Below are 10,886 nucleotides of genomic sequence, written 5' to 3'. Positions count from 1 at the left end.
ACTCAGAAGAGTGTGACCCAAGCGTTTGAAATAAGCCCGCTACTTATTTTAAAAAAATATAACTTTTCAGGTATTTATGGGGGCTTCTTGCTTAACGATAATACCAATGTCGGCGGATATGAGAAAACAGGTCAGCAATGTTAACTAACATGATGATCAATTAATTTCTCATATGTAACTTTCCAGTTATTACAGTTTGGCGCCTGGTTGCTATTAGAGATTTTATCCGGCCGTTAGTAATAGCCATATAAGTTTGAGATTACTATCGGCGATGTGGCTCCATAAATTTGGGTTATCTCGCACCAAAAGATAAGCGCAACGCCCCCAGCTCACTTAACTTTGTGTCGTATTTGTCACGTGACCTTCAGTTTCCTGTGTGGGCTGGAGCAGCGAGCATTGCAGTGCCGGCGGGGCAGTGAAGGTCACGTGGCATTTGCGCAATGGAGTGACGTACGCTGGAGGGCGTTACATTGCGCGCGGGCTTTTCTAAAACGTGCGTCTTTTGGCGCGAGATTGTTTTGCGAGTTGTCGCTTCGTCAGCAACCCCGAACTACTACTACTTCTGCAAAAACTTACAGCTTTTTTTATGAATCAGCTAGCACCGACTACTCAGGGCTACAAATATGCTGCCTGAGGATGTATGAAATAATGAGAACTAAATGCCGCCATACAGAACTCCTCGATACAGAGAGAGGAAAAGAATGTGCGAATAAACAGCGTATTTTTCTCGTATCTATCTGTACTCAAGGGCCTATAAACTTGCCTGAAGAGATATCATGTCTATACAAAACATCGCGATGTGATGTTACAAAATCTGCAGATACCAACCATATGACCATTACCTCGAGAAAACGTTACCGAGCGGTTGTTTTTTAGCGATGCCAGAGTGCTGAATGGTTCATCAGCCGCATCTCCCTCACCGCAGTTCATATGTATCCAAGCTATTTCACCAACTGTTGTATGATGACAGCCACCTTTTGAGAGGATGCTTGAATTAATTACATTATATTGCGGTGCTCTGCCACCCAAGGAAGCCCCAAATTTGTCATGATTCATGGTGCGATTTTAGGGACTAATTCAAACTTGCTGTCTTGAAGGGGTGTACTGTTCGCACTGTAAACTTGAGAAGGCGGCATCAGGACGGATTTATGACGGGTAGAAGCTCACAAATTTGGAGAAATAGAAAAAAAACAAAAGTTAAACGTCGTCGCGAAAAACACACGCCCACACTTACGCATACGCAGACAGAACGCCCCCCCCCCCTCCCCCCCCCCCGCCACACACACACACAAACACGTCCGCACAGGCATAGGGATGTATTATTCGCAACTCCCAGACCAGAATGTTAGTTTTCGTTTAAACCCACATTAGGAATTATTTATGATAAACCTTGCGTTCCACCAAATTTTCTTCGTTAGCTCCGATTATATGAAAAATGGATGGCATTTCGAATAAATGTTCAGGGGAAAGTTAATGCTCATGGCGTGCATATTATCTGTCTGTGTTCTGTGCATGTGCACTAAGTTGTTTCCAAAATATCGCACACTTGGCCATTAGACGGTAATCAACGTCAAGAAATCATTTTTGTGTCGCCAACTAATCTGGCGCATCATCAGGCTTAAAAGAAAAAGTGGCCGCCTTATCCATGCACCGGTGTTTGTACCACCGTCTCCTCTTTGAAAGACCCTAGATCTTTTCTGCATTGTCCGAGCAGCGTCAGCCGGGACGCTGGAGCCGTGGTGTCCTTGAGCGTGCTGGGTTCCGTGCCTTCCAGCAGCCCGTCCACACTCAGCAGCCCCGTCTCGAGTCTGCCGCGCACCTTTGAGTCTGCCAGGAGCTTCACGGTACGTGCTATAGAGTCTCAGTGGTCTCGTAGGTGCCTTTACAAGCCCCTTAGACTTAGCGCAAGAATGAAAAAAAGGTAGGTTTTTAACGTAGTTAAGCCGAGTAGGCGTGCGAAAGCTATTGTTTAGCCTGTTCGGTGGGCTCATGGTGTTGCTTTGCTGGGTCGTCAGCACGTCTGACGACGATGTTAGACTCAGGTTAAGCTCTCAAGGTTAAACTGGGAGTTGATGAAGACGACTATGAGCAATGTACAGCGCGAGAGTGTGTTGAAGTTTAACACGAGGCGTGATCGGCTGTGGCGATAACATAGTGCTCTCGTGCATTGGCCAGCGAAGCTGACCCGTTCGCGCCACCGCGGGTTCGAATTCAAGTTGCGGCAATATTTATTTATCTAAGGTCAAGGGCAAGGCTTCAGCGATGGCCCAGCTTTTGCAGCTTCGGTAGTGAAGTAGAGCTTTCGCTCTAAAAAGCACCGAGAGACACGACAACAATGCTATCATCGTGACTGAATAGTCAGATCAAGCTTTTCGACCACAGGCTTCTGACAGTACAGGGCAGGTCGGAGACGGCACACGTGAGCTAGCCACTCGTTTCGAACGGCTTGGTCTTCAGAGGCACCGCGGCAAACACCAGAGGTCATTGTGGAGTTTAAATGGAGACCACTTGTAATGTAATCACTTATAGTGCGGGACTGGATATAGTGCGTTTTTCTCGTCCACGGGTCTGCCTCCTGTAGGGCTCAATTTAATGTCATACCGCTTAATATGCGGTCGAGCGAAGCGAAATACCGGTTTTTGTGCCGTTTTGAAATCCGCTCGTTGAACGCGCGAAACAGCAAGTGCGCTTCCCTGTGCGGCACCGGAGGCTTGTGAGGTGCGCTGCCGCTTACTGCGCAAAACAAACACAACGGAAAATTACGTGGCGATCAATGGTCGATCCGACGTAAATGCGAGAGCATGAATCGTTTCCGTGATCGCTGGCACTCCGCTGCTTTCGTTACACTCGCTCAATTTCGACTTGCAATTCGCACGCAGACTGCTTTCACCAGTCGAAGGCACTTATTGAAGCATGTTCTCTTGCGTAATCACTCAACTGGTTACGCTGCCACTTCTTGAAGGAACGGCGGCTATCACGTTGTCGGCACCACGCGTACGTCTAGCCTCACCCAACTGCGCGATGAAATCGCAAATATCGCACTCCGCGGTGGAGCCGAGTGTGGTGTGCTGAAACTATAAGCAAAGCGTGCAGTGGACACAGTTCATTCATGCGTTCCTGTTTTAGTACGGTACAGCTTATAACATAAGTTATAAGCGGTCTACACTTGAAGTTCAGAGTGAACATTGGCAAAGACCGGTGGAAAAGACAAATGAGAGGGTTGTAGACTTGAGTGCTGCAGTTGTATTTGAGGAGAAACGAGAAGTGATTAGAATCACCAAAAAAAGGGACAGGATGCACGAGATGAGGTTGTGCAGATATACCGAATTCAGGTTTCTGATGACTGCGAAAACCGGTTTCTTTAAAGGAGTTTAGCTCCAAAATTTCAGCTATAAAAATCCTGTTTTGTGGGCTTCCTCTGTATGTAAGGCCACTCACGTACGGCCCTGTATTGGGCGCAACAAACTCACAATATAGTTAAATTCGGCTCCGAAGACTCCTTATAATGCTCTTTAATTAAAATCTTAATACAGCCCAAACGTTAATGCGATAATTATTGAAATATGAACCTGCAAAGAGAGCAATGGATACTTTAGTGTCGTCACAGGATAACAGTGTGACACACTTTGAATGGCGACGTGTGAAGTTCGCGGTCAGCGGGCTGATAGGCAGATGCCGCAGCTGACGCGTCAGCATCGGCGGCCGAGCGAAACCTTTTCGCCGATCAGATGACCCGTGTAGCTGCGCTGGTGTCTACCTTATACATACAGCCGATAATCTAAGCGAGCGACTGCATTTTATGTTCACACCTGTACAGTTACTAGCGGTAAACTCCGGCCAGGTACTTCAATTTAGTCGACGCCAGGCCCTTTGTGCGGCGATTAAGCCTAAAGCGAGTCCGCAGTGTTCGTGCATGCAATGTCGGGGATTGAGGAGAGATTTTTCACAAATTTTAGTGAAACCAGATTGTCACTGAGTATATTTCTGAGAACAGGCACCGGTCACCGGCGATTGCTTAAATCTGAGGACAAACATATAAGAGGCGCAAGCGCCAATGCTAGCGATGTGACTCTGTCTGCCGAGCAATGCTGTAGGCTCCCGGCAGCAGTCGTCGGTGTCGATTGAGGACAAGAAATTAGGCCGTTTTTATTAATACAAACTGGCGCCGACAGACTCCAGCCTGAGGCGACTTAAAATAAAGCCTTGTTCACACCGGAGTAAGCGATAAAATTCATGAGCGAGAAACGCCAACCTTTTAAGCGGTGTCAAAATCCTCGCTATGAAGCGTTTCGCAGGGCTGGCGCTCGCATTTATCAGCGCTAACAATGTTAAGGTTTAAACAGCACACAAATATAATTTAACATAAGTCGAGCGCATCGTGCGTTTCGTGTCGAACGAACGCGCACTTGGTATTTGTACCCATGCAGCTACGTATAAAAAAAGTAGTGATGGGGTACAGACGTCTGGGGGAATAAATGTTGAATCTTGAAGCATTATATTGAAGCATTCATTTAGCGCATACACGGGCCGTTTCCCAAAGAAACAGCAGAAAAAACCGAGCAGCCGGTATCGAAATAAACAGACGCGGGGATCGGATTAGTTTCGCGGTGCGGCTGTGGGCGGACTGAGGTCAAGACGACGACGGCTATTGGTGAGCGTGGACAACGAAGCATCGTGTTGTTGTAATGCAACAAGGACATCGGCGGACTTCCGCGTGACTACTCCGCTTTCGGCTACTGGCCACTGACAGAGCCTTTTTCCGAACATCGGCGCGCCGTCGGCGTAGAGCTGACAGAAGCAAAGACCGCGCAGAAACTGCGTTTTTTTGAGCTAGTTGGGAATTGCATGCGTGTGTGTGTGGGGTTATGACGCCTTTAAAGTGCAATGCGTTGGTGGACTGTCTGAGGACTAGGATTGGCCCAAGTCGCATGGCTTTCCTGGGTTCAGAAACTGAAATCACTCAGCGTAAATACTGTATTAATAAGAAATTATTTACTTCAAGCATAGCAGGGGGCGGCAGAAAGTTAGGTGGGCGGATGAGATAAAGTAGTTTGCGGGGATAGGATGGCCGTAGCTGGCAAAGGACGGGGTTAATTGGGGAGACATCGGAGAGGCCTCTGTCCTGCAGTGGGCGCAGTCAGTATGATGATGATGATGATGCGTATGCGGAACTTGCGGTGAAGTTTGCGGTGCCGATTGCAGCGTCATAACACACTGCCTAGCGAGAAGAGCAAGCAGTTTTGGGTAGTACTCTTAGTACTTTTCCACGCCACCTTCAGGAGCTCGTTGGCGTGAGCCTCCGCGCTCTGTTGAAGGCGCACGTGGCCTGCGTCAGCTGTATGGGCTACGCCGAAAGAAGCTAGGCAATGAATGCTGTCAGCCAAACGCGGGTATCTAATCGTGCAGAATGTGTTCTCGCGTTTGCAGCGTCCGAAGCGGCTGACAAAAGCAGTTTTGAGTCACCGAATGGAACAATTGCAGTGCCACCTTGGCAGCGCAGGTTCCCCATACTTGAGTCTTGAAGGACACATCATTCGGACTCGAGGCAACGTCGTAAACAAAGAACGCACAAACCACAAATTTGGTGTCTCCACCCCTTTAAGCAGCGTAGGCTGCTTTGCGACAAAATTTGATGCTAATAATTTCTAATAATTTCGTTAATCTATGTTGCCAGGTAGATTGAGGTGCACAGTTTTGAAAAAATGCGGCCTACAGTTAGGCGCCCCTTTAACTTCTTTCTCGTAAACCTATGCTCACTTCGCCGTTATTGCATATCTGCTTAGCCGAGGCTAATCATGCCAACCGTAAACTGAGTACTAGAGGGAATGGGCTACAACCTACATATTGAGTTAACATAGTTACGCGTTTAAAAGTTCGACGGTATTGAGTAACAAACTGTCGCGTTTTGCCCCATTCTACCCTCGTAGCAAAACTAGTAGTAGCATAGGTACTACCTAATAGTCGGCGGTCCATCTGCGGTGGCCGCTACTAAACGCGCCACCCGAAGAGGGGCTCAACGGCGGTAGCGCTGCGCGCCTGGAACGTCGTATTAAAGAGGGGCGCTGTTCGAAGAACTAGTATGTGTGGAGAACTATGCAGGGTGCTCTATAACAATGCATAAATGCATGCCGTTCTCAAATTTTTGCCTTCTGCATATCCTGAAATGAAAATGCCTTAGCAGCTGCTGCTGAATCTCGCGTTACGCACTGGCAACCGTCCGGTGAGTTCTTGACATTTTAGATTTTCTTCGTGTTGTGTACTGTGCAGTTACACTCTTAACGGAGTAATCATTACAGAAGCGTTTGACTTCTACCTCAGTAGCTGAAGCCTAGTACGGCCAAGTTCATTTTCTCTCGCCGCTCTGCAAAATTTAGAAACGGCTATATCGCCTGCATAAGGTCTGTTGTAGCCGTTACGTGGGTGCTTCAACTTTATTATTTAACGTCGACAACAACAAAGTAACCATAACGCGATGGAGCAAAAAGGAGCATGGAGAAGAGGGGAGACGGAGTATGGAATAGAGGAGAGGAAGCACGTGTAATTACGAAACCATGTGCGAGACCTGCGTGTTGCCACCATCTTCTAGGCGAAAATGCAAAGTCTCCCTGCTGTTAGCTGCATGCTCATTCTGATGTTCTGTACGGCTTTGCAGCGTAATCGTCGGTGGCGCATTGACCAATATCATTTCGAGTGCGCAGGTTTCGACGGAGATCTGTGAGGTACTTGTTGCAAAAATCGAAATTTCAGGAACACCCGTAACTACATGCGTTAGGAGACAAAGGTCGTTGTGGAGGCTTTTTATGCTTTTTGGGTTTAACGTCCCAAAACGACTCATACTATGGGGACGTCGTAGTGAAGGGCTCCAGAAATTTCGACCACCTGGGGTTCTTTAACGTGCACCGACATCACACAGCACACGGGCATTTAGAAATTCGCCTCCATCAAAATTAAACCGCCGTGGCCGTAATCGGAACCGCGTGTTTCGGGTCAGCAGCCGAACGCCATTACCACTGAGCCACCACAGCGGATTTTAGTAATGCGTCTGCAACCGTTAATTCTCTCTCTATGGGGCTCACCCAAGAAATTTTGGAACCCGATACTCTTCTTTGGCAAACGTGTAACTGGATTGAACGCTAGGTGCTTGTATATGTTCGTTTTTTTTTGTAAACAGAACACATGATATATATTTGCATAAACATACCTTCTACAAAAAAGTTTCACTGTAATCATTGCACAGAAATTTGTGCAATGTATTCGCTAATTTCACGAAATCGACGCCATGCTGTGGTGGCGCCGGGAACTGTATAGTCTATGAAAGATGGGCAACGTGCGGAAACATTTGTTTGCTGCTTTGCGAGTGATTTGTCGGCGCATTTAGATGCTGTTGTCACAGCTTTTCTACAAAATACCGGTGACATTGACAGCATCGACGTCACACTGCGACCGCGCCGCGATCCCGTATACGTAGAACTAGACCGACAGATTTTTGCTGCGTGTTGCTGATGCTGCGTACAAGCAATTGCGGATATCGTCCCAGGAAGGTCGCGGCAAAAAGAAAACTCAGCAGCACTGCTGCGCACCTTTTTAAACGTCAACTAGATGGAAAAGCCCGGAGATATCATTCCATCGTTTACCACTGTTAGCAATCCAAAGAGAAGGCAGCTTTGGATGCAGAATCTGCAGATTCGCAAGCTAGGCACAGCATCTATGGTCGTGTGTTCGTGAGATTGTTATAGTTTTCTTCGTTCTAGGAAAGAACTCGGTACATTTATAGGTTTCTTTGATCTTAATTGTATGGCTAGGGAGATAATTGTGGCTGGTGATGGTAATTGCTGCCTGGATACAGCAACTGTAATATTCGCAAAATTGTATCTCGTCGTAACCCAAGCTGTAGCTTTAATTGCACGACTAGGGTGATAATTATGGCTGGTCGTTGTAATTGCTGCCGCGATACAGCATCCGTAATACTCGCAAAATTGTACCTCGTCGTAACCCAAGCTGTAGATTTAGTTGCACTACTAGGGTGATAATTATGGCTGATGGTTGTAATTACTGCTGCGATGCAGCATTCGTAATGCTATCAAAATTGTACCCCGTCGTAACCCAAGCTGCAGTTAAGCCGGGATTTTATTTTTTCCTCCCTTCGTTTTATATTTTCGCATTGGTGCTTGTTCATTTTAAGCACTCGTGCTTCATGGTCAGCAAACTGAAACATCAGACCCAAGACACCCTAGCGGCGAGAGACAAACATAGATGAGAAAGTATGAACACGGCGGGCAAAAAACAAAATAATAAAGCGGTGACCCAGGTCGATTGGTTTATGGTTTATGGGAGTTTAACGTCCCAAAGCGACTCAGGCTATGAGGGACGCCGTAATGAAGGGCTCCTGAAATTTCGACCACTTGGGGTTCTTTATTGTGCGCTTACAACGCACAGTACACAGGCTTCTATTATTTCGCCTCCATCGAAATTCGACCGCCGCTTCCAGAATCGAATCCGTGTCTTTTGGGTCAGCAGCCGAGCGCCATAACCACTGAGCCCCCACGGCGGCATGTGAGCCAGGTCGAGGTAACTCGCCAGCAAGGGTAAGGTTTACACGATAGACTCTAACGGTAAATTACATTCCATCCGTTTCACGCCTGGGAATTGGAATACCGGCAAGGGAAAGCATGAATAGGAGCCCGCGTATACGTTTTACAGTAAGTACTGGGCTTCAGGATCAGTGCTCGTACTAAAGCGATTATGCCTAGAAGTTCCTCTATGCTCATTGGCCATTGCCCTTAACACAGCACTTGCGAGCTGTGATTTATTCCGCAGCACACCGCTGCAGCGCTGCAAACAAGTCCGCTCGTGATTGTACATACAAGGATTTGGTTTGCTTCACCGAAGTGATGGCCATACGTAAAATGTACTGATTTTCAGCTTGCTGAATTGAAATCTAATCAGATGATGGCCGAAATCGAAACCATCGCGAATAATTTTAACTTTTCAGCGTCATTCAATGATTTCGCAAAGCCTTGCTTACCTGTAACAATGCAGCTGTATACCGCAGACTTTCTCGCACTTTATTTTACACGCACTAGTACAACGTCCGCAGCAATAACTAGGCCCTCATCTTCAATGAACTAACGCGACTCAATCATGCAGTTAAGGAAACTAGCTAATGAGCCGAGACTGATCACTGATGGAGTTTTCTTTACGGCTGCCATCTACATGTCTCGACTGCGGCACCGCCCATAGCTCTTGAAAATCGCCAATGGGCTGAGCTTTTCTAGGTTACGCGGTAACCTGAAGAAATGAGGTGTGCAGATTTGCAGAACAGTGACCTTTTTCTATAGAAGTAACCGTGTTAAAGAAGTATAGACACCAACTTTTTGGTTGCGTGCTTGCTTCTTTGTGATGATGCACAAGAAATTGATGGTATTAGTAGTCTTACACTTTTATTCGGCTATAATTTACAGGTCGAGCATGTAGACCGCACAGATGTCGATGTTTTTCTTCCCCTTCAGCGCCAAGCCAGTCGACCCAGGTGTTGATGGATAGAGAGAGAGAGAAGGGGGATATGAAACTGACTGCTGAGCAGCCGGGCAGTAGAGAGTCGTAATATTCATATACATTGATATATATTTGTTATATATTGACATACATTTATCACCATATGGTGTTCACTCGAAACAACTAAATAATTTGATTGAATTCCTACTCTAATGCTATTTCGATTTCGATATCCGAACGATCACTGTGACATAAAATAATAGTATAGGTGACATGAGGCGTGCGAAAACTGCAGCATGAAATGAAAATGAAAACTGGTTTTTGGGTAAAGGAAATGGCGCAATATCTGTCTCACATCCTGGCGGACACGTGGACCGCGCCGTAAGGGAAGGGGCCAAGTAGGGAGTGTCAGCATAATCGCTGCTTCGTAGTTTTAGTTCACTACAACCCATCTTTAGACATCATGCATACTCAGGTTATTCACACAATTTTTTCCTTGCTCTTTCCAACTAAACCTCAGCTGGCCACTGTTTTCAATGACAACAAAAATAACTGGCAGCAGGCGAAATGAAAAAAAAAACATATATTGCACGAGAGGGCTGCTGCCGAAGTGGCAAACACGACACACAACAAAAAGCGCTCGATTGGTGGGCCAGAAAGCGATTGAAGCGAGATTTTAGTGCAGCTGCTTTCATATGCATGGACGAGGTGCTTGTTTCAGCACGGGTTGCTTGTCTATGCGGCTACACTCCAGCGCAATTGCCAACTCTCAAATTCAGTCCTTGCTCTCGAAAATCACTTCCTTTCCTCTGCAGAGCACCCCTAGAGCGCTCTTGACAAGTTTGCTGACCTCTGTACATTTTCGCTCAATCCAGATTAGTTATGTAAAAGAGGCTAGGTGTATACGGGCATCAGACGACGCGACGGAGTCAGATATTTTCTAGGTCTAAGTTTGTTTTCTTCAAGCGTCTTTATTACGTGTCTTCTAGCGTAAACTCATGGGTCATCATCCGAGATGCGCGTACCGCGCTAGGGCGCATTTAGACACATTTGCTTCCATTCAGTAACCACCGGCTCGCAAGATATGTTCTACGGCGTTACTTCAGAGTACAACCATGTCTAAGTGCAAATTTCTAATATTTATTTTTGTAGAATGTTCTCCGCCGTAAACAGTTGTCATTTTCAGATGCACGGGACAGTCATTTGTTGACCATGAAAGCCACACCATCGGTGAATGGCGGCTGAAGACGTAAAAAAAAGAAGAAAAGTTAGCGCGCGCACACACAGCAATATCGGAGCGCTGTTATATTCGCTGTTTATTTCAGCGTGGTTCTCCTTTGGCTTTGCCTAGTTTTGAATATTTGGTGATTCCACCGTTGCCAATTTTTCTT

General features: G+C 46.6%; 1 protein-coding gene across 1 annotated transcript in view; it reads left to right on the top strand.

Moving 5' to 3' along the window:
• Nucleotides 1-440: 440 nt before the first annotated feature.
• Nucleotides 441-10,886, top strand: part of LOC144097796 (uncharacterized) — a 28,724-nt gene continuing 18,278 nt past the window's right edge. The window contains exons 1-2 of the mRNA XM_077630426.1: nt 441-445; nt 1,715-1,844. Of these exons, the coding sequence (XP_077486552.1) occupies nt 441-445; nt 1,715-1,844 (135 nt within the window). The remainder of the gene's footprint in view (nt 446-1,714; nt 1,845-10,886) is intronic.

Source organism: Amblyomma americanum, chromosome 7 (assembly GCF_052857255.1).
Source record: "Amblyomma americanum isolate KBUSLIRL-KWMA chromosome 7, ASM5285725v1, whole genome shotgun sequence".
Classification (NCBI taxonomy): Eukaryota; Metazoa; Arthropoda; class Arachnida; order Ixodida; family Ixodidae; genus Amblyomma; species Amblyomma americanum.
The sequence above is the reverse complement of the archived record's forward strand: the minus strand, read 5'-3'. Positions and strand labels throughout refer to the sequence as shown.